Below are 24450 nucleotides of genomic sequence, written 5' to 3' on the forward strand. Positions count from 1 at the left end.
GTAGGTTCTTTTCCATTTTTCCTAAGCATCGGCCGGCTTGAGAAATAAAGGGACAGAGTACAAAAGAGAGAAATTTTAAAGCTGGGAGTCCGGGGGAGACATCACACGTTGGTAGTATCCATGATGCCCCACAAGCCACAAAAACCAGCAAGTTTTTATTAGGGATTTTCAAAAGGGGAGGGAGTGTGCGAATAGGTGTGGGTGACAGACATCAAGTACTTAACAGGGTAATAGAATATCACAAGGCAAGTGGAGGCAGGACGAGATCACAGGACCACAGGACCGAGGCGAAGTTAAAATTGCTAATGAAGTTTTGGGCACCATTGTCATTGATAACATCTTATCAGGAGACAGGGTTTTGAGATCAACTGGTCTGACCAAAATTTATTAGGCGGGAATTTCCTCTTCCTAATAAGCCTGGGAGTGCTATGGGAGACGAGTTTATTTCATCTCTGCAGCCTCGACCATAAGAGACAGGCTATGCCCCAGGGGGGCCAGTTCAGAGACCTACCCGCAAGTGCACATTTTCTTTCTCAGGGATGTTCCATGTTGAGAAAAAGAATTCAGCGATATTTCTCCCACTTGCTTTTGAAAGAAGAGAAATATGGCTGTATTCTGCCCGGCTCACCAGTAGTCAGAGTTTAAGGTTATCTCTCTTATTCCCTGAACAATTGCTGTTATCCTGTTCTTTTTTCAAGGTGCCCACACTTCATATTGCTCAAACACACATGCTGTACAATTTGTGCAGTTAATGCAATTATTACAGGGTCCTGAGGCGATATACATCCTCCTCAGCTGACAGGATCAAGAGATTAAAGTAAAGACAGGCATAAGAAATCACAAGGGTATTGACTGGGGAAGTGATGTGTCCATGAAATCTTTACAATTTATGTTTAGAGATTGCATTAAAGACAGGCATAAGAAATTATAAAAGTATTAATTTGGGGAACTAATAAATGTCCATGAAATCTTCACAATCCACATTCTTCTGCCATGGCTTCAGCCGGTCCCTCCGTTTGGGGTCCCTGACTTCCCGCAACACACCATGTTGTCCAGTCTGGTCTCGAACTCCTGGACTCAAGCAACCACCTGCCTCGGCCTCCCAAAATGCTGAGATTACAGGTGTGAGCCACTGTGCCTGGCCTGTAGTGCCATCTGCTTTTGAATTTGATGTACAGAGAACCCTGCCATATGTATGTCCATGTTTGGCATCTTTTGCTCAGTGTTACATTTGGTGAGATTCACCCATTTCATTGTGTATCACTGAGGCTGGTTCATTTTCATTTGTGTGTAGTATCCTGTTGTACAAATGCATCACAATGCATTTTTCCTGTCTACTATTAATGGGCACTGGGCCACTTCCACTGTGGAGCTATTCAGCATAGTGCTGCAATGAATGTTCTCCCGTACATCTTTAGTAAACACATGCACAAATTCCTGTTGTGCCTTTACTTAGAAATGAGATTGCTGGGTAGGCGTATATTCAGCTTTAGCAGATGCTGTCTAACAGGTTTTCCAAGAGGTTTCCCTAATGGGTATTTTTACAGAATCCTTTTACTCTGTTGATTCAAAGATATAAAATATATATTACATAGAACTTGGATTGTCCATAAAGTATCATAGGAAGGCCCTCAAGCAAAGCAGCTTCACTATCTTCTCTAGTGACAACAGCTATAGCCCAGAGGGACAAATAAATCTTAGAAACCTGGACTCTATAGGCAGCCAGTCCAACCTCCTTACAGACCCTTAGACCATTCAAACGCCACCTGTAAGGGGAACTCACTGACACCCTAAAGCTGATTATTCTACAACTCAAGTTCTCAGAAATCCCTTTCTCCTCCTTTTGCCTCCCCCCAGCCCTGGGTCTGCCCTCTCCATGCCAATTGCTATGGTTTGAATACGTGTCCCCTCCAAAACTCATGTTGAAGCTTTATCTCCAACATGACATATTGAAAGATGGGACCTTTAAGGAGATTGGGTCATGAGGGCTTTATGAGTGGATTAATCCATTCATTGGTTAACAGATTAACAGGTTAATGGATTAACGGGTTATCGTGGGAACAGGACTGGTGGCTTTCTGAGAAGAGGATGGGAGAACTGAGCCAGCATATTCAGCTCCCTCACCATGTGATGCCCTCTACCTCCTCAGGACTCTGCAGAGAGCCCTACTAGCAAGCAGGCCCTCATCAGATATGGCCCCTCAACTTTGGACTTCTCAGCCTCCATAATTGTAAGAAATAAATTCCTTTTCCTTATAAATTACCCAGGAACAGGTATTCTGTTATAGGCAACAGAAAATGAACTAAGACATCAGTCTTCCGAGTTTTGACAGTGGTACTACATCCCCCTCTTCCCTGTCCAAGCTGAAAGACCCAGACTGTGTTCCACAGGCAATGGGACCTGGCCAGGCTGGAAGGCCAAGATCCACTCATGTCCCCAGACCTTGCACTGCCTATGTCTTTGCAGTCCAGAGCTCAGGACAGCTCATCTGCAGCTTGGGGCTTAGGGTTTCAGAAAGACTATTCCCAAGTCTTACAGGTCCTGGCCAAAAGGTCAGGCTATTGTGGACACAGCTGAGAAGCGGAAACAACCTGTCTGCTATTCTATGCTTGCCTACAAGTGCCAATTGACACTTTCTCACCCCATCCCCGAGGTCAGGCTCCACCTCCCTCCTGCACAAGTCCCCCTGTAAGAAAACTTTAGTAGATATTGCCCCACTAGCCCTGGCCCCCAGGTGTGAGCTGGCCCTGAGCCCCCACCCTGGGACACATGCTGCCAGTGGCTCACTTACTGACTCGATAGCCCAGGCCTTCTGCGTGAATCCTCTTGGCCATGAATTGTCCTTCAATCAGTGCTCGAACCTCCACATCCCCAGGGAATGCTGCGACCTGTCTCCGGGAAAAGGTGGGCACAGAGTAAGGAACTCTCATTGTCCATTCGTGTGTGTGTGCGTGTGTCTGTGTGTGATCTTTTTAAACAACAGCCCAGATTTGAAACTCATCGCTGGGCTCTTTAACCACTATCTTTGCCTGTCACACACACTCACACAAACACACTACTCAAGCACACAAGCTCACAGCCTCACATGCATGTCACTTTGAAGAGTCAAGAGACATTACAGAACTTAGTCTCAGGCAGCTGAGAGTTCAAGTTCTGTCTACCATTCAGCTCTGCAATCTTCAATAAGTTACATTAGTCTTGCTATCATTCTTTTTCTTAACAAAACGGTGGTAATAGTGGCGCCTGTTTTTTACGGTTGTTGCAATGATCAGATTAGACAACAGAGCCTGGAAAATGCAGTACATACTAGATAAGTGAGAGCCACGAGCTTACGCTGAGATCCCACCCCTGTGGCATGTCCTTCAAGCTAGCACTGATGGGCATCAACCCTAGGCTCACTCCTGCTTCTCTGGCACCTGAGACCAATGCTAGAACCTGCCACCATCCCCCTCATAAACAGCTACACTCTAACCTTACTGACCTTCTTCTAGTTCCCAAGCTGCTCCCTCTGCCTGAAAGTCTATCCTACTCTTTCCATGGTGAGATCCTGAGTACTTTCAGGTCTCAACCTAAAAGCCACCTTCTGAGAGAGGCCCAGGCCCAATCACCCCACCCAGGGTAAGTCTCCAACCTGCCCACCAGCTGCTTTCCTTTGCAGCAGTCTGTTCTGCCTCCTAGCCTTAGCACCTGCTGCATTCGTGTATGTGCTCATTCAGTCGTCTACTGTCCCTCTCCCTCCTAGACAGCAGGCTCTGGAGAGCAAGGGCCACCGATGTTTTGTTCTCCTTTGTGTCCCCGGTGCCTGGCACCAATCATACATATCTGCTGGTTGAATGAATGAATGAACACTACTTTCTCCTTGACAAATCTAGGATTGATATGCATGAAAGAGAACAGGCACAGCTTCTCACTCTAACAAAAGAAACCAAACTGATCCTCCATCAGAAGATTGAGATGAACTTCCTACTTTATACAAAGCTTTCCATTCATAATCCAACATGTAGTGCCATCATCTGCCACTGAATCCAATGCCAACTCTGACAGTTACAGTTTCCAGACAGAGTGTCTCACGTAAACCCCCCATTTACTGGGGTCAGAAACATCTCTCAGGTACAACCCAAAATGTGGTGATGACTCTCCAGTGACTCTCTAGCAGCAATGTCAATTTTGAGCAGCAAGAACCAACTAAATCCTTCCCAAGAAAGGTCACATTGTGGAGGAGAAAGAAAACAGCAGCTTCAGAGCCAGAGAGGAATGGGTTTGAGCCCACTCCACCATCTATGACCTTGTGACTCTGGGCAGATTATTTAGCCTGAGCCTCTGAGTCTCAACCTCTCCATCTCGAAAGAGGAACAAGAGTGCCTATTGCTTTGAAAAGTAAATGATAGCCGGGCATGGTGGCTCACACCTGTAATCCCAGCATTTTGGGAGGGGGCGTATCACTTGAGGTCAGGAGTTTGAGACCAGCCTGGCCAACATGGAGAAACCCCTGTCTACTAAAAATACAAAAATTAGCCAGGCGTGGTGGCTTTCGTCTGTAATCCCAGCTACTCAGGAGGCTGAGGCAGGAGGATCATTTGATCCCACGAGGTGGGGGCTGCAGTGAGCCGAGATCGTCCCGCTGCACTCAAGCCTGAGCAACAGAGCGAGACTCCATCTCAAAAAATTTAAAAACAAAAGAAAAGTAAATGAGGAAGGTATAGAAAACCATGAGCACAATGCCTGGCACCAAATGGGCTCAATAAACGTTAGTACCTCCCGGGCTCAGCAGCTCTTTCAACCAGGAGGAAATTCATGATCTCAAGATCCATGGGTTCTTGATGGGTATAGGATAAAACTCGCCAAGGAAATAAGCTCTGTGATACCCAATGATAGTGTTAGCATTTGTTAAATAGGAAGAGAACTCTCAGGTTTTCTGCATTCCTCCCTGAGGGAAAGGACCGTTTCTGTCTCAGGTCCTGCAGATTCCCCAGGATCTAGAATGCACCCTGGCACACCACAAGTGTGTATGATATCAATGGATGAGTGAATGAATGAAGTCCCTAAAAGTAACATAATTTGATAGGCAATTTTTAAATTTTACACTCACAAATGGAGCCAATGTAACTCCAACACCAACAGCACACGTACCTTGCGGTTTTCTGTGTTAAACCTATGACGTCCAATAATTTCAGGGGTGATCTCCATTACATCAAAATAAAAACCTGAAATAAAACCAGGAAGAGATCAGCTGTCATTAGTCAAAAAACAAAAGATCAGCTTCTCAACAGACTTAGAGCAGGACAAAATGACCCCATATTCCTGGGTCCCCTGGCTCTCTTTCATCCCCCAGATGAGACCTGTGAATATTCTCAGTTCCTTCTCTCCAACAGGATAGAAGGGAACCAGGGAGCCCTGAGCTAGCTTTTCTCAAAGACAACTCTTCCTGCTCTCACTTGGCAGCCTGGAATAGGAAGCAGCTGCCCAGCCAATCCTAAAATACCAACACAGGTTTGACCAAGGGAGGCACAGCCCCTCCCTGCTCAGGCCTGCCCAGACACTGGGCACTTTTCCTTGTGCCTGGGGCAGAGGGCTGTGAACGGGGATACACCAGGGTGGAGGCTGCCCTCTCTGATGCTGTCACCAGGGGCTTGGTGGGGACAGAAGACGTAGCTATGGCCTGATGCTCTGCTCAGAGCAGAAGCCAAGGACAGCCTTACAGCCCCACCCTCGCTCAGAACACAGGGTTCCACAGCAGCTTGTAGGATGTGTGGAATAGAAGTGCAGACAGACAGGACTCCCCTGGACTTCTCCACGGCCCTCCTCTCCCCCAGCTCATGGGGCCCCAGGCCCTGTCCCTCCAGCCGGCAGCTGCTGACCCTTCACAGGCCTGGGCATCACCAACTGGCCTACCCAGGTTTCCGCCGTTGCCCATCTCTGTGGACTGCAGTGCCTTAGAGAAATCGCTCCAGGAACGGGACGCAGACTCGTCGCGGATCTTCTCTCTCATGAGGGAGCCATTTTTAAAGCTGCAGAAGAGGGCATAGCTCTGAGGGAGGGAGCCGGTGCTTGCTGACTGGACCCATGAGTTTCAGTGAAGAGACCCAGAGAGAAGAACTGCAGGTCAGGCTGGACCACAACCCCTAGTCAGTGCACAGCAGGCTCTGAAACTTAGGTATCGGAGGCTCTTCCTCAGATTCAGGCCCCTGAACGTCCCTGGGAGGCGCCGGAAACGCCCTTGTCTTGGGCTGTTTACACAGGAGGCTGACACAGAGGAGCCCCAGGTAGAGACGAGGAGCTCGGGTTTCTGCACATTCTACCACAGGCACAATGAGGGAGGGCTAGATTAACTAGCCACATTCTCCAATGGTTCTTAGGGCTTAGGAGCTCAGAAACCATTTCCCTCAGTAGCTTTGGACAGGTCTCTAAAGGCCTGTGGTCAGAGCACAGAGCACGTCCCTTCCATGAGAGCTCTCGGGAGGCAGGATGTCCTTCCCGCCATTTGCTGAGGGTCCACCACATGCCAGACAGGTCACAGTAACAATGTGAGGTAAATGCTCTTACCCTCCCCATCTCATGAGGAAAGTGTGGCTCAGACATGCCACACTACAGAGTTTGCCCAAGGTCACACAGGATATAGGTGGTGAGGATAGAATTTGAACCTGGGCTTGAAGGACACAGGGTCTTGGGTTATTCCCCACCCAGCTCTGCTGTCAGCAAGAGCCGGTGAGTCCTTGGGGGTCTCAGTTGCCCAGCAGAGCCTGGGAAAGTGGAGGGAGTCATTCCAGAGCTTAGTGGAATGACTTGGGGTCCTCAAGATGGTGCCAGATCTGCCCACAACTCCTCACCCAGGGAATGGTGCCAACCAACACCCAGGCTCACCACAGGAGTGCCATGTAGTGCTGGGAGTCAACCGGGTTGCAGAAGATGTGGCCTTCCAGGGCAGGCATGGGCTCTTGGAGCCAGAGAAACAGGGTGTCACTGGTGCCCAGGCTGACCTGGGGAGAGATGGGCAGAGGTGGGGCGCCTTGGGCTTTGCCCACACACGCTGCCCTCTGCCAGCGACGTGCTGTACTTCCCCCACCTTAACCCTGTCACTTCACTCATGCTGCAGATCTCAGATGCAAGGCCACTTTCTAAGAGCCACTTCTGACCCTCCCACACTAGATGAGCCAGGAGTTAGCTCCCCAGATGCAGATCTCATGGATCTTCTGTGCTGATTTCCCACAACTGCATCTAAATAATGGTTTGGGTGATGACTGGTTCCCCACATGACTTTCCCACTAGAAGGAGGAATGCCTGGGTTATGTCTTCCTTATTCATCTGGGCTGCTCACAGCCCTCTGGCCCCGTATCTGACCCTCTGCCACTGCATGCACTAAGACTGGCCACTGTGAAGCAGGCAGGGGTCCTGCCCATCTAGCAAAGAACAATGACTTTCTGAGAAACATGTGCGCCCCCATTCCCTCCCTCCACTGTCTTTTGGAACCGGCAGACACTCTGATAAGTAGCAGAGATCCTGCTGGGACCCAGATCCCAGGGTCTGGGTCCCAGCAGGATCTCTGCTACTTATCAGAGTGTGGGTGTGAGTGTGGAAACAGAAAGAGCCTATGGGTGTGGGAAGTCACCTTACCGCAATGTCACCTTCCTCCAGTCTCATGCCTGCCAGCGATGCTGAGAATGGGAGGGGAGCTTCTGGTTAGCTGGCAGCCACGTGGGAACCACAAAGCAAACCACAGGGCTCTCCAGGCAGGCGCACAGCCCCCACCTCCAACCCCCACCCACACTCTAGGGTGGAGGCAGGAGCAGGGGGAGCTGAGGGCTCAGGAGGCCCTAACAGGAGAAGGTCATAGTGGTCAGGGGGTGGAGTCTCTGTTAGCAGGGCCTCTGATTTGAGTTTTGAAGTCTCTTCCCTGAAGGGGTCCAAACATCCCTCCACTGTCAGGCACTCCCGAGACTGCAGAGAATCAAGGAGGCCAAGACAAGACACCAAGGATATACAGCAGAGAAAGACAAAGGCAGTAATGGAAAAGAAGGGGGTGAGGTTATGTTCACTCTCTGGGCCCTGCCTTAGACACAAAGCCCACAACAGCAGTCTTTTTTTTTTTTTTTTAAGAGATCTACAGGTGGGGTCTCACTCTGTCACCCAGGCTGGAGTGCAGTGGCATGATCGTAGCTCACTGCAGCCTCGAACTCCGGGATCAGGCAATCCTCCCACCTCCGCCTCCCAAGTAGCTAAGACTACAGGTGCACACTACCACACCTGGCTCACAACAGCAATCTTTATCTGACTTGATTGCTGAAGGGCCCCAGTGCTGAAGGAAGGCCTGGCACATAATAGGCACTCACTAAATGCTGAGTGAATGAACATGTGAATAAAGGTGAAATGGGAGTGAGGAACAGGTGCACTCAAACACTGCCACTGAGGTTCAATCAGCAGTGTGTGTGTCAGAAGCCTTGGATCTAGGAATCCCACCTTTCAGAACTTATCCTATAACAACAAAGAGACGAGACCGAATGTGCATCTCAACATCGTTTGCACTGCCCAGACACTGAAGCAACACCACCCTCCATCCATCAGGGACCAGTGAAATAAAATGCTGGGACAATTGAGCTCTAGACAACCGTTAAAATGAGAAAGATACTGCCCAGGGTGATTAAAAGAAACAATGCTTATTTATGAGCACAGAAAGAAGACTGAAAGGACAGAAATTAATCTTTCTAATTAAGGTTAAAATTAACCTTTCTAGTTAGTGTTAAATGTAACCCTAATCTGGTGGATCATTAGAAAAAGACTTACTTTTCCTGGGGTGGGGCTGAGGGGTAGTAGTTAGGGTGTTATTCAGTGTAGCCCACCTGGCCTTCCTTCAGAGATCCGAGGGCCCCTCCAGGAGTGGCTTCAGGACTACCCAGAGGAGAGGAGGAGGAAGAGAAGAGGCTAGGGAAGGAGATGAGGTGTCTGGACGAGAAACAAGTCATTGCTGCAGATCAGATGACAGGGCAGAGACTTAAAACCATGTCCTAGAGGAAGGGTTAGAGGAATTGAGCTATTCATCTTGGAATGGAAAAGACAGGTTAGGGATGGGGTGGGCATGACTACCTTCCATAATCATTGGGCAGTTTTCATCCAGAGAGAGCAGACTGACCAGCTCCTGAGGGCAGAGTCGGAGCTAAGATGGGGCAGCTACAAGGAGTCAGATCGCAGGGTGGGAGTGGTGAGGAATGACCACAGAAGGCTTCACCAAGAGGCTGGACTGGAATTCTCAAACATCCAGCATGGACCCAGTCAGGCTCATTGGAGAGTGAAACTCCCCGAGATACTCACCCGGGTTGTCCCCAGTGAAGGCCACCACTTTGCATCCTGGAGGAAATCCATAGCGCTTGACGTAGTAGGAAGAAATGGCTCCCTGAGGGATGGGGATAAAGCAAAGATGCTCTGTTGAGGTAAATCCCGCCTGCCCAGCACAGCCACCCACCCTTCAGGCCACGAAAATGCTACAGGCTCCAGGTCACCAATGCTGAATGAATCTTTTGCAGAGCCTGGAGTCACATCACTCCCTGTCACAAACTGGGCATGTCCCTCCTGTTCACAAATCACCAGAGAAGTGCAATGCAGGTTTGGAAACCACGAGCATGAGGTCATTTCAAAAACTGCTGATCTTGAGATTTAAGGTAGAGAGAACAAACCAATCCCTAACTTGTGCTTGCTTTATAAGCTCCAAATTCTAGATATAGCATTAAAAAAAAAAAAAAAGGTAACAGGACACCAGTAAGCAAACTCATGGGAGCAGATAATGCCTTGCACACTCGCTCTATCACCCCAGCAACTGGATTAACAATAATTGGACATGAACTTGCAGAGAGCAACGTTCTAAGGAAAGTAATCCAAAAAAGACAAGTGTGCAGGGAGGGCTATCTGAGCACTACCTGCAAAAAGAGGGATGATGAAAAACATGGGTCTTGCATGGTTCCCCCACACGTGACACCTATGTGACAAATGAAAATGCCTTTTCAGAGTCAGTTCTTTCCCGATCCTCAAGCTGCTTGTCTGCACAGGCTCCTTCTTGGAGGCATGTGTTCTCACATAAGGCAAACAAAGCCTGCTCTGAATATCACATCCAACTAAAAGCCATGTGTGGATTACCAGTCCCGGTGGCTTGGCTGTTTTCTGTCTGCCCCTTCTCTGCCTTTCTGACCCGTGTCAGAAAGCGGGTCAGAAAGCTGCGCTGTCAGCTTCCACAGGGCCACATGGCTCTTCCTTCAGCTCTGTGCACACTGGCCTCATGGCATACTTTGGATGCTGATGGTTTGGCTTTGACATTCTGCCTCATGGTGGCAGAGGCTGTTTTCAGCATGTCAGTATGAATCATACAAGAAAAACGGCCGAGCACGGTGGTTCACACCTGTAATTCCAGCACTTTGGGAGACTGAGGCAGAATTGCCCAATCTAAGCAACATAGTGAGACCCTGTCACTACCGAAATAAAAAAAAATTAGGCCGGGCACAGTGGCTCACGCCTGTAATCCCAGCACTTTGGAAGGCTGAGGCGGGCAGATCACGAGGTTAGGGAGATCGAGACCATCCTGGCTACCACGGTGAAACCCCATCTATACTAAAAATACAAAAAAATTAGCCGGGCGTGGTGGCGGGCACCTGTAGTCCCAGCTACTCGGGAGGCTGAGGCAGGAGAATGGCGTGAACCCGGGAGGCAGAGCTTGCAGTGAGCCGAGACTGCGCCACTGCACTCCAGCCTGGGTGACAAAAGCGAGACTGTGTCTCAAAAAAAAAAAAAAAAAAAAATTAGCTGTGCATGGTGGAGCAAGCCTGTGGTCCCAGCTACTCAGGAAGCTGAGGCAGGAGGATCACTTGAGCCCAGGAGTTGGTGGCTGCAGTAGCTATGATCATGCCACTGCACTCCAACTTGGGTGACAAGGTGAGACTCTGTCTCTGAAAAGAAAACAAAAGTGCTTCTGTGTCTGAGACTCCCAATGTGAAGTCCTCACAGCAGCCCCTCCTCCACGTGGCCCAAGACTCCCAGTTACACGACTCCCTCCAGGCCTCAGGGTGCCCTTGTCCCTTCTTCACACCAACACTCTGTCCCACCCAGAGTTCCTTCTGGTTGTTCTGGCTCTGTGGTAAGCATTTTCCACCAAAGGGCCCCAGGGGCAGGACCCAGATCTTTTTCTCTCTCTCTACTCCACTGTCCCCACAGGACAATGGAGAACAGGGCTGGCCAAGTAGGACACCCCAGGGCATTCACAGCCAGTGTCCACTGCAAATGGGTGGGGCCGCTGTGATGGGTAAATGTTTTTCCCATTACCAGTGGGACCAGGCATTATTTTTTAAGTGCTTTAAAGTATTAACGCATCTAATTTGCACAATAGCCCTGTAAGATGAATAGCATCATTCCCCTTGTTCCAGATGAGGAAACTGAGAAAAAAAGTCACAAAGCTGGTAGAACCAGAATTCAGTCCCAGGCTGTCCAGTGCCAGGGCCTGTGTTGTGCCAGCCCCACTGGTATTTCTTTCTATTTTCCCCAAAGCCGCCTCCTTCAAGCTTCATCAGTAGTCCCTAGAATTTCAGCACTCTGTACATTTTTTCTTTAGATATGCAATCACCTGCCATTTTTATCCCTATTCTAACAAATTTCTAGTGGAATTTTCCAAAGTCCCGCCGACCATGAGGCATGTACCTGAGCACCTACTATGCGCAAGGCACTGATCCAGACACTGACTTACATCTTAGGCTAAACTGAAGACCCTGCATGTGTATGCCTGTGGGTGAGTGAACAAATAAGGGAGTGTGCAGTGTGTGTGTGTGTGTGTGTGTGTGCGCTACAGTGCTTCCCTGGTAGCTGCCAGCTCTTAAATGAGCCACATCGCCAGAAAGGAGACCTACCACAACTGAGCATGATGGTACTGGTGGGCCAAGCTTCTCCTCTAAATGAGGTGCACAGGCACCAAGGCAAACCTGGGACCAGACTTTATCCTGTATCTGCAACAAATTCATTCCAGAACCTGAGGAAGGAAGGAAACAAACAACAGACAATCTTGAAAATGGACGTTTTGTGAAAATGCACAAATCTGGCACAGAGAAGATAACTGTCTTGCCGCAACTTGTACCTGGAGCTCTTTCTTCATGGAAGGTATGTATGCTTGTGTTGTTCTGGAACCAGAGAACCAGAGGCCAGAGGGGCCCTTGGAAACACACGGCACCACACCTCCTCCAAATATTCCTCATCAACTCAAACACTACAGTTAGCTTGGAAATCTGCTGCTCAAAGACCTCCCAGGGGGCCTGGAACTAGCAGCAACACACTGACCAGGAACCACTCTCCATGTCCCTTAGGTTTCCAGGTCAGCCCCCAGGGATTTCTCAATCTCAACTAACTTTTCAAGGAGAGGTCTCAGAGTCCTCTAAACTTCCTCCTGGTCACTGAGATCAATCTACTAGCTCTTTCCTAAAAAATCCTCCTTCTCCCAAGGCTTCCCTGAGGATTGGAAAGGACAGGGAACCCAGAGCATGGGTGGAGAGACCTCCTCCTCCACTGGGCCAAGGTAGAGACAGACAGAGGTGGGCTGGGATGCTGATGGTGTCACCTGCCCAGGTGAAATGAGGAGGTGACATCTCAGGTGAGTGAAGGGGGGCAGAGTGGAGGGCCCAGCTGTGGCTGAGGAACGTAAACCTCTGGAATGCCCCCCGGAACAGCTGCTGTGGTTATCAGCCCTGTGGCAGGTGTGCAGAACGGGTGGACATGCAGGCTACTCCAAGTTGACTGTTCTGCCTGTCTGAGTTCTACAGAGCTAGCTGTAGGGAACCCTGTTGCCTCCTCCAGATTGTGAGGGACTCTTAACAGCACTCCTTAGTCACTCTCCCTCCTGAAACCAGAATAAAGCCTGGCATACAACAGCCCTCAAAAACTTCCCATGAACTCCCACGAGGCTCAGAGCATCCCAGGCTCCATTCTGATGCCATGTCCATGGCTCTGGGCTCCTGCCCTGCATTCTCTACCCCCATTCTGTCCACACTCTTCTCACTCTTACGCTCATCTAAGAGTTCCTGCAGCAACCTCCTCCCAGCTTTCCCTCCTCACTGGCATCAACTGCAATTTATTTTTTTCAGGGTTTTGATTCTAGAAGCTCACAAATCTCATGAGTTCACCAAATGTGAAACAAAAACTTTAATAGCTCCTTGCAGGAGCCAGGCTCCATGATCGCCCCTACTGATCCCCACCTCCTGGTGTTCACCGCTTGTGAGGTTCCCCCCAACATTATACTGGGTCAACTGTACCTAGTGTGTGACCAGTAAGATGAGACAAAAGTCATGGCATGGCACTTCAAGATTAGGGTATAAAAGACTCCTCAGCTTCTGCTTGGCCTCTGTCTCCTCCCTCTCTGCAGTGTCACTAATAGCCCCATAAAGAGGCCCACATGTGAGGAACTGAGGCCTCTTCCCTGTAGTCATGTGCATGATGCTAGAAATGGATCCTCTAGCCCCAGTCGACCCTTCAGATGACTGCAGCCCCAGCTGCCAGCTTGACTGCCACCTTGTGGGAGATCCTGAACCAGTACCTCCCAGCTAAGCTGCCCCGCATTCCTGACTCTCAGACACTAGGTGAGAAAATAAACATGGTGGTCTTCAGCTGCTAAGTGTTGGGGTCATTTGTTATGTGGTAAAAGATAATGAACACACTTCCTTCCTGGCAATAGATGACAGGGCTACAAGATTGGCACCCACTCGGGGTAGATGGGGCTCCCACTGCCTGCACACCCATATGCCACATGCACGCTGCCCAGGCACCCACCCCATACCCCGAGGCTCACCATCGCTGTAGTCAATAGGGGAGTAAGAGCCAAGAAACAGGGAAGCAGCAAAGCTACTGACCAAAGAAATTCTCTGTAAAGGAAAGAAACAGTGAGAGGTACCTCACTTCCACATACCCTACGCTACTGAATGCTTCTGACACACACACAGCATGAAAAAAAAAATTGGAGAGGGAAGGGGAAACTTTGAACAAAAGGCCCAAGTAATGATGGAGACTGTGCATCTCAGATAGGAGCAGCTGGAATACCATGAGCGGACTTCTAGGGAGAGCATTCATTCTCTACAGTTTCTGATAGGCCATAAAACTGCCAAGTTCAAAAGAGACAAAAACCAAAAGCCCTATGAGAAAGGGCTTAGGGAAGCTGCATTTCCATCCGGAATCCACATGCTGGGGAATGTGTGCCCTGATTTCCTTCCTCTATTTCCTTGGCATTTACTTCTGGTCACAAAGGAAGTGGATGTGTGGCCTCAAAACTAACCAGGACACTCTCAGGGCTTCAGGAAAGCTGGCTCCTCAGAAGCCACAGACCCTGAGCACTAGCCAGAAAAACAGACGATGGATTTTCAATGCCACCCTGAGGGTCTGTACTTCCACATGAGAATCATGGGCCTTTGGAACTGTGGAGAGAATGTTATCATCTCCTGTCCTGTCAGGCCAACTTCGTTCCACACACAGAATTTAGGGAGGGTTTTCACCCCTCCACCCAAAGCCTACATTAATGGCTAATGCTGCAGAATAATCTGGAACCTCAAATCATTAAATAATAAACCACATGTTAATTTCTAAGATTAAAAAGGTGCTTTGGTTTAACGTGAGCTGATCGTTTCCTTATCACAAGATGAAAATCACTAGCCAGGGTGTGGGGCTGTTTATCAGGCAGCAACAAGTGCTGGCTTCAGCAACTGTGGAGCCAGGAATGAACGTGGGTTCCTGTGACAGAGGCTCTGGCTGAAGGGCCACAGCTGGGGACACAAACACCCAGTCCTATACATTTCCAAAGAAAACACTGGCTCTATGCCAATCATGTGCCTGGTAGCCCTCTTGTGTTAACCATATACGAAAGTGAGCACACACAGCCTGCTCAGACACCCAGATCTTCCACTCAGGTGGTCTCAGGAACAAGTCAGCCCCCAATGCTCCCACCTGGACCCTCACCCTCACCCTTCTGGTCAGGAGAACCCCTGACTTCTCTTTCCCACATTCCATTCTTCCCCTCCTCTTTGGAAATGTCCTGACAATGAGAAAAAGCAAATCGAATATATCATTTGTTAATGTCTGCTTATCAATGTTTTCAGTCACTGCACGTAAGATGTATCTATTCTAACATATTATGAAAAGAATTCAACTGTGACTTTCAATCAAACAGGAACATTTAACCAACCTCCGTATGTGAGTAGGCCTCAGGGTTCTGCTGGTAAATTTTTGCAATTTGGTTTCCTGTAAAACGCTGGAAAAGGAATATAAATTCTTAGAAACCCAAATCCTACACAGAATGAATAATCACCTCCATAAAATGAGTTTAATGTAGCATGCCCTAGATAGGGGTAGGTACCATAAAAGCTTTTAAAAGTAAGCCCCAAGCAGGCACAGTGGCGTGTGCTTGTAATCCCAGCTACTCAAGAGGCTGAAGCAGGAGGAGCTCTGGAGCCCAGGAGTCCAGCCTGGGCAACACAGTGAGACCTTGTTTCTAATAATTAAATATTTAAAAAATAAGCATTAAATCTGTTTGATATCTACTGAACAATGTGATCTTGGCCTTTGAATCCTTAAAATGTCCTTAGTAATCAAATACTCAGGTAGTAAACAATGGCTCTGCACTCACAGGATAGAGAAGTGAGTAACTTCTGGGCCATCCTGGAGGGCCTCTCCCACATTAGGACTGGATAACCCTGAGTGAATAACCTTGCTCTTCACACAGCACGGTGACCGTTCTGACCAAGGCACCAGAGGGGGGATCGGGGTATTTTCCCCACCCACATATTGTTATTTCAGGTGGCCCAAGTAGAGTTGGCCCTATCCCCAAAACTTCTACTCCAGCGAGGTCATGTGACCCAAGTTGGCCTAATCACAATCACCCCTGGGGACATGGTTGAACCAGTGGAACAGAGACATTATATTATTTTCTTTTTTTTTTTTAACATTGCCAGGCACTACACTAAGTGCCTTACACGCACTGACTTCTTTCAGCTTCAAACCTACCTAAAACATAAGTCCTGTTGTAATCCCCAGGTTATAGACAATGAGAGGAGGTGCCCTCACCCCCATGCACAGCACCTCCATGTCAGGAGCACAGCCATGTGCACACCCAGCCTGGCCTGGGAACACACAGGGCGGCAGGTGGCCTGGATCAGGACCCAGGGGCCAGAGTGCCTGTTGTTGGCTCCGTAGGGCCAACACCTCCACGACCTCATGTGATCCCCACAGAGGCAGGCCACCCACTATGCCTCCAGAGCCTGCAACCAGACCACCCCCTGCACCCCCCTGCATCCTCAGCCTACCTCATAGGCGCGGGACCCCGTGAGGCAGCTGAGAGCCTGAGCCCCGCCAACGGCAGCCTCCAGCTGGCGGCACTGGGCTGTGGTGCTGGAGTCCATCCACACTGGGCAGTCGCTGATGGAGAAACAGTCCTGGGAAGGAGGGCAAAGGGCGCAGGCTTAAGCTCCATCCGCTGACTTGGAGATCTGCCCCAGGGCTGGTGGTCACACTGCCCATCAAGGCAGTCGTGACGCTTCTTCCCATGTGACCTTGGTTGGAGACACATGGGCCAGTCCTTCATGCTGTAACTTAGAACTGGCCCAGTGGTGTCTCTCCCCAAAAGCCTGAGGTTGAAAGCTCTTCTGGTGAGGGCACCTGAGCACAGCTGCAACACTGAGATGAGCAGGCTTCAGGACCCACAGGACTTGCGACTCTGCAGAAGTTTCTCACACTCACACAATGTAGCCACAGTTACCTGCAGCTGCTGGTGAAGCAGGAGGTCTGGTGATAGGCTTGTCAGTGCCTGCTGGGCTCCAACCTTCCAGTATATACTTCCGTGTTGCTGTTGGGAAACCCAAGCACATGTTCACATGACCACACACCAGTGTCACAGCCTCCTGAAGACACAGAAAGACCCCAGACCACATGCCAAAGAACTGGGCTCCACACCTGCCCCTGCCACTTCTTAGTCACAGAGCTCATCACCCTCCTGAGACTTGGTTTCCACTTCAAGAAAATGGGGAAGAACTCTGCCCTGTCTACCCTACAACTTATAGAAAAGGTCCAAGAACTAATTATTGGTCTGGATTTTGATGCCTTTTGTAAAACTGCATTTAAAGACATTGCTCATAATATTACCTGAAATTCATGTATTTATTCGCACACCCCACTCATTCATTCATTCATTCAATGAACATTTATTAAGCATACAGATCATGCCAGGCTTGGAATAGATAAATAGGATACTATCATCCTTATTCTTTAGGCTATTGGAGTTGAGTCGGGGAAAAGGACACAAATGTACAATTACAAAACCCTATGGAGCTGCAGTGACAGGGCCGTGGGAACAGAGGCACCTAACCGACTCGGGTACAGATGGGTGGAAGGGTTGTGTAGTATCAGGAAAGGGTCCTAGTGTGTGTTGCATGCAGAGAATCTGCAGGTGAGGGGTGCCAGGCAGGTCCCGGGAAGGGTGGCATTCTAAGCAGTGGGCGTGAGGCTGGGTCAGGGGTGGGTGATGGGCTGAAGACAGAGGGGAGAGCCTGAGCACTGAGACCCTGAAACCATGCTCAGGAGGCTGAGGTTTATCTTGGAGGTGGTGGGAACCCTGGATTACCAGGGGTAATCGTGTAGACAGAGCTGAATGTATGAACGGCTTGTGGGAGTCATGGGGAAGGTAGGCTGGAGGCAGGGAGGCTGCAGTAGAGACCTGGAGAAGAATGACAAGCAGGTAGCACTGGAGAAGAGATGGTAGAGTCAAGGGTCACAGACAAATCAGTGGGACATGAGGACCCTTGGATGTGGGGTGGGAAGGTGGAGGAGGCAGGGATGACACTTGAGTTGTGCCCTGGGTGGATGGGGAGAATTCCCTGAGAAAGAGAACCCAGAAAGGAGGAGGTCTAAAGGGAGACAAAACTCAGTCTGGGACATGCTAAGTTTGAGGTATATGTGGGACATCGAGCCATGGGGGTCGGGGAACAGCTAGGAGGGAGATGGGTGTCCAGGCCCGGGATTCGGGACAGAGAAGTGGACAAGATCACCCAGGGAATCTCTGTTGTGTTTAACAAGAACCCAAACAATAAATTCCTGTTAGGTCATGGAGGAAGAAGCATCTTCAGAAAAATAAGTTACATCCTAGTGAGGATTTGAAAATATAGTAATCCAGCGTGGAGAAAAGTGATCCCAGCACAGCTAAGGGACTGGATGAGATGGACTCAGGTCCTGACTCCCACTCCCAGCACTGTGTGATCTTGGGTAAATGACATCACCTCTCTGTGCCTCATGTAAATATCAATGATAATAACAGAAGCCCAAGCTTTAATAATGTTTACTGCGTATTAATAGGAGGCACTGTGCTATGTACTTACACTCACAATGACCCTATGACAGATGAGAATACAGGGGCACCAGAAAGCCAGATGACGTATCCCAGGTCACTGCCTATAAATGGCAGAGCCAGGGATCAAACCCAGACAGTATGCCCTGAGTGTGTACCAAGCACTCCACAGCACCACCCTGTAGAATCATAAGGATTAAGCTGGATGACATCTGGAAAGGCCTCAGAGTTGTATCTGGCATGCACTAAGTGCTCAGTCAATGTCCTCTGATATCATTATTAATACTCTTCCTTCTACTGAAACTACTGTCGTTATTAGGATCATTTTTGACTTTGTTTTTACTTTCAGGAAATAGAAAAGCAACTGTGGTGCCCCCAAGCAGTCATAATAAATTCATGTCAATTGCTTCCTCCATCCCCTTCAGAGGAACTCAGTTCTCTCACCAAGCATCCTATTTTATATAATACTTACTCCTAAGAACGCTCTCAGATCCTTTTGCAACGAGACAAGTTATACAGCCTCCAAAGTAAAGTAGTTGTAGGGATTTTTATTCACAGTGAAATTTGTGCAGTGGCTGTCAAGAATGAGCCGCTCCCCATCCAAGGGTTGCCATCTCTTCAACACCCACACCATTGCCCAGGACAGTCACCCTCACATGGCAGACAGAGTCTGCTGCAAACGAACCTGGCCTGCCCCGGACAAGGCTAGGACTTGAGAGAAGTCGAAGCCCGAAGCCTTCATCTTCTCCAAGATGATATCCAGTGCCTGAGAAGAAAAACAGAACCCACCATGACTGTACAGAACCACTGAATCAGACACGCAAGCCTCAGAATTGAAACGCAAATGCCTGCCATTACAGCAGAGGACTCTGGGCAGATGATGAAGAAACTCATGACTTGGGATTTGTAAGCACTAGAGTACAGTAATTAAACAAGTAGGCATCAATCAAATAAAAAGGTCAACTATGCTAAAAATATTTTAAATAAATGGAATCATAAACCACCAATCCTCAAATTTTACTTCCCCATTTTTTTTTTCTCCGAGACACGGTCTTGCTCTGGTTCCCAGACTGAAATGGAGTGGCGCAATCGCAGCTCACTGCAGCCTCAACCTTCCAGGCCCAAGTGATCCTTCCATCTCAGCCTCCCAAGTGGCTGCAACTACAGGTGCATGCCATCACCTCACACCTGTAATCCCAGCACTTTTGGAGGCCAAGGCAGGAGGATCACTTGAGCTCAGGAGTTCAAGACCGGTGTGGGCAACATAATGAGATCCCATCTCTACAAAAAATGAAAAATTTAGCTAGGTGTGGTGGCATGGGCCTGTAATCCCAGCTACTCAGGAGGCTGAGGAGGGAGGATACTTGAGCCCAGGAGACTGAGGCTATAGTGAGCCATGATCACACCGCTGCACTCCAGCCTGGGCAACACAGTGAGACTTTGTCTCAAAAACAAACTAACAAAGTAAGGCAGCCAACTTTTGCCTTCTTTTATTTGCATTTTCAACCCACTATATTAGTGATCTGACTTCACAGGGAAGTGAAGAGCAAAGTAGAGAGCTCCCATGAGAGCAGAGCATCAGGCCCAGACTCCCTGTGTCCAGGAGCCGGAGGCTGGAGGGACTGGATAGAGATGATGGCCATCTGTTCCAGGCCCCCATTCCAGCCTCCACTGTCTAGTTGGACCCTCCTTTCTAGCAAAACCCAGTGAGTGGGATGGATGGTGGTGCCCAGCAGAGCTTGGCACCACCCTCCTAAGATTTCACGGCAGGAATTAGAGATTCACTCTGACCTGTGTTTTCCTGAGGGCAGAGAAGACTCTCTCACTTTTGCCTGACTCCACCACACCCAGCCTTTGCTGGGAGGGCTTCTTTCAGCCCTGGCTGTGGCTGCCATCTCTATCTGTGCCCATCAAACCTCGGGCAGGGAGTGGGGTGCAGCCAGAGCAGGGGCTGGCAGAGCTATGATCAAGTTTGGTCCTGGAGGCTGTGTCAGATCAGAAATCACCCTGGCCCCACCCCCAAGCCTGGCTCTCATGCACTGCTCACCTCCCCAGGTGAAGGCCTTGGCCTATGAGATGCCCTCGACATCATCACTCAGACCTCCTGACACTGACCATTGCCTCTAACCCCCGACCCTCCTACTCTGCCCCTTGGTCTGGCTCAGACCCCTCTGAAGTACATTCTAGCCAGTTTGCCTGGATAAAATCCATCCTTTACCCCAATTCTCCAGCGTATGAATCAGGGTTACACCAATAAAAAAGAAATCATACTAGTTATTTTTAACAAAAAGAATTTAATATAGGGAATTGGTTAGATAGGTATTGGAGGACTGAAAAAAGCTTTTGGAAGACACACACTTAGCTGGCCTCCAGTTTCAGGGACTTGGGGACCCTGCAGCATATGATGAGGTAGCCCCTGGCGCTACTATGCCTGTCTGCGCTGTCCACATCCCTGCTCCTGTGGCCCCCTAGGTCACCAGTCACTAGATCCTGCTACAGGCATTCTCCTTTCCTGTTGATCCTCAGCAGGCAGGCCTGGCTTGGGATTGATATGAGTCTGAATGGCCAGGCCATAACTTGCCATTCTGAGTGCTTAGGGATCTAAGGGATCTTGGAGGCTGAGCACTAAGACCCTAAGGGCTATGTTTGTACTTCTTTTTCTTTTTTCTTTTTTTTTTTTTTTTTTTTTGAGATGGAGTTTCACTCTTGTTATCCAAGCTGGAGTGCAATGGTGCAATCTCAGCTTACTGCAACGTCCACCTCCCAGGTCCAAGTGATTCTCCTGTCTCAGCCTCCTGAGTAGCTGGGATTACAGGCGTGTGTCACGACGCTTGGCTAATTTTTTGTATTTTTAGTAGAGACAAGGTTTCACCATGTTGGCCAAGCTGGTCTCGAACTCCTGACCTCAGGTGATCCATCTGCCTCAGCCTCCCAAAGTGCTGGGATTACAGGCATGAGCCACCATGCCCAGCCTATGTTTGTATTTCATGGTACACAAGGGAAGCCACAGGGCCTGACTGCAGATGTTTGGAAAATATTTGCTCTGTGGTATTTTAAAGATGGTTAATGGCAGGACTTGCCATCTGCTGTGGCTCCAGTACCTGGAAGTTTTTTGTAAGTCCTTTGAGCCTGGGAGTGTTGACACCAGCTGAGGCTGAGCCTGGTCCCAGGAGCCATGCCAACTCCACTTTCCCATGAGGACCTGGTCTCAACAGATGCTCTCATTGGCTGCCACCTTTGGACTTCCTAGCAAATCACCGAGTCTGCCAGTGAGACAGGCTGGGGACAGAAGGAGAAGAGGAATCCCTACGCTTACCTGGACCCACATCAGTACTGGAGAAGTGACCGTCAGCCCATCCTTGTGCACATGAACACCACTCTGAGTCCTGCAAGAACAACAGAGAATGTAGGCCAGAGCCTCAGGGCAGGCAGACCATTGCAAAGCCAGTAGAAACCCTGTGGTAGATGACTCTGGAAATGTCCAGATGAAGGAGAACCTTCCCCAACCCCAAGTGGGAACTGTTGATTGAACAGGCACGAGGGCTGCGAAGATGGAAAGAGAAGACAGGCAAATTGCCCAGAGTGGCCCAGAGGTGGCAATTCTCAGAAAGCACCTTCTAAAGAAACCTTCCAGATAAGAAAGGCTCAGCCTGGGGGAGTGCAGGGTTGGATTATAAAATCCCTCTCAAGCCCCATAGGTTTGGAGAGGTAGAGGAGGGGCAGCCACACAGAGATACTGCGTGGGAGGAAAGAGTGTCTCTACTATCACAACAGATCAAGAAGTCCTTGGACTACAGGCTTTGGAAGTTTGACTGGAACCCTCTCCCCACCCTCCTCACCCCTAGAAGACTCTAGTGCAAAGAGCTGATCTGATAAAATCCAACCCTTTTAACTATGTGTTAAAAAAGAGAAAACCAGGCTCAGAATCCACACCAAGATGCTATTAGATAACCATGTGATCTAGCCATTCAATTCCTAAGTATCCAGCCAAGAGAAATGAAAGACTAAGTCCATAGAAAGATGTGTACACAAATATTCATAGCAGACTTATTCGTAATAATTAACTGGAGTCAACCCAGTGTCCCTAAACTGGGACACTGTTAATAAATTGTGGTGTATATATGTGATATCATACTACAGAGCAAGAAAAAATATGAACTATTGATATATACACAATTATAACTTACATAGGAACAGAAGATGCAAATTCATCTACACTGAGAAAAGGAGATCAGTGGTTGTCTAAGTCTAGTGGGTGCTGGGAACAGGCCTTAAAGAAACTGGCCATAAACAGGATTTCTGCAGCAATGTGACATGTTCCTGATGGCTATGACACTCACACTGGAGGTTGCTGGTTTACCAGAATGAGGGCAAGGAACACCTGGCCCACCCAGGGCAGAAAACCGCTCAAGGCATTCCTAAACCACAAACAATGGCATAAGCGATCTGTGCCTTACGGACATGTTCCTGCAGCAGATAATCAGCCAGAGCCTGTTTCTCTGCTCCTCGATAAGAATGCTTTGTTTCCCATAAGGAATGCTTTTAGCTACTCTACAATCTACAGAAACGATGTTTATCACCGGCTTACTGTCAATAAATATGTGGGTAAAACGCTGTTTGTGGCTCTCAGCTCTCAAGGCTTTTAGCCGATGCCCACACTGCACTTTATTTCTGGGTCTTTGTCTTCATTCCTCTAGTGCCAATGCGTTGGAGTCTCCACAACCGAGCTTGTCTCGGTAAGTGGGGAAAAAAGCGATCCTTTGGGGGGGTGATTTAAACATTCTATATCTTGATTGTGGTGGTAGTTTCACAGCTATAGGTCTATATCTGTCAAAATACATTTAATTACACATTTTTAATGGATGGCATTTTTTGTACATAAATTATACTCAATAATATGGATTTTTTATAAAGATACTACTAGGGAAAAAGAGGAAAAGAGCAACAAAATTTTACTATAGACAATAAAAGCTCACCAAAAACTGTTGCCTTTACAAAACAGATAAAAACTGTAACCAGACATTCTGCCATGTATTTAACAACTTAAAACTGGCATTTCGGCTGGGCGTGGTGGCTCACACCTATAATCCCAGTGCTTTGGGAGGCCAAGGCAGGCAGATCACCTGAAGTCGGGAGTTCAAGACCAACCTGGCCAATATGGTGAAACCCCATCTCTACAAAAATACAAAAATTAGCCAGGCATGGTGGAGGGCACCTGTAATCCCAGCTACTTGGGAGACTAAGGCGGGAGAATTGCTTGAACCCAGGAGGCAGAGGATGCAATGAGCTGAGATCTTGCCACTGCACTCTAGCCTGGGCGTGATAGAGCAAGACTCTGTCTCAAAACACACACACACACACACACACACACACACAAAACGAAACTGGCATTTCCAGCTAAGAAGGAAGACCAGAGCCACCCTATGCCCCAAAAGCACCAGGCCCAAATGGTTTGACAGAAAAATTATACCAAACCTTTAAATAGCAAATATTTCTAATACTATTTTAATTGTTCTAGAGCACCTGAAAAGATGGAAAATTTTTCCAATTATTTTAGTAAATATAAAATTGATACCAAAACCTAACTAATACTGCACAAAAGCACAAATAGCAAAAGGAAAAAAGTAGGAAAATTAGACTTTATCAAAATTAAAAACATTGCTTCAAAGGATCATCAAGAAAGTGAAAAGACAACCCACAGAATGTGACAAAAATTTTGAGATCACATATCTGACAAGGGACTTGTATCCAGAATATATATTAAAAAAAACTTTTACAACTCAATAATAAAAGAGAAATAGCAGTTTTTTTAAAAAAAAAGGGCAAAAGATCTTAATAGACATTTCTCTACAGAAGATATACAAATGGCAAGGATACTCAACATCATTATCATTAGATAAATGCAAATCAAAAGCACAGTGAGATTGCATTTCACATCCACTAGGATGGCTGCCATCTGTAATTAAAAAGACAGTCAATAATAAATGTTAAGCAAGGATGTAGGCCAGGCGCAGTGGCTCACACCTGTAATCCCAGCACTTTGGGAGGCCATGGCGGGCGGATCACAAGGTTAGGAAATCAAGACCATCCTGGCTAACATGGTGAAACCCCGTCTC

General features: G+C 48.4%; 1 protein-coding gene across 3 annotated transcripts in view; it reads right to left on the minus strand.

Moving 5' to 3' along the window:
* Window positions 1-24450, minus strand: part of XYLB (xylulokinase) — a 72491-nt gene that overhangs the window by 36285 nt on the left and 11756 nt on the right. For all 3 annotated transcript variants that reach the window (XM_030812111.1, XM_030812112.1, XM_030812113.1), the window contains exons 3-15: window positions 21651-21720; window positions 19020-19100; window positions 16754-16840; window positions 16302-16430; window positions 15185-15250; window positions 13802-13874; window positions 11877-11995; window positions 9304-9385; window positions 7612-7652; window positions 6862-6977; window positions 5893-6008; window positions 5131-5204; window positions 2792-2888 (exon numbers count right to left, since the gene is read on the minus strand). In XM_030812111.1, the coding sequence (XP_030667971.1) occupies window positions 2792-2888; window positions 5131-5204; window positions 5893-6008; window positions 6862-6977; window positions 7612-7652; window positions 9304-9385; window positions 11877-11995; window positions 13802-13874; window positions 15185-15250; window positions 16302-16430; window positions 16754-16840; window positions 19020-19100; window positions 21651-21720 (1151 nt within the window). The remainder of the gene's footprint in view (window positions 1-2791; window positions 2889-5130; window positions 5205-5892; window positions 6009-6861; window positions 6978-7611; window positions 7653-9303; window positions 9386-11876; window positions 11996-13801; window positions 13875-15184; window positions 15251-16301; window positions 16431-16753; window positions 16841-19019; window positions 19101-21650; window positions 21721-24450) is intronic.

This window comes from Nomascus leucogenys, chromosome 4 (assembly GCF_006542625.1).
Source record: "Nomascus leucogenys isolate Asia chromosome 4, Asia_NLE_v1, whole genome shotgun sequence".
NCBI lineage: Eukaryota > Metazoa > Chordata > Mammalia > Primates > Hylobatidae > Nomascus > Nomascus leucogenys.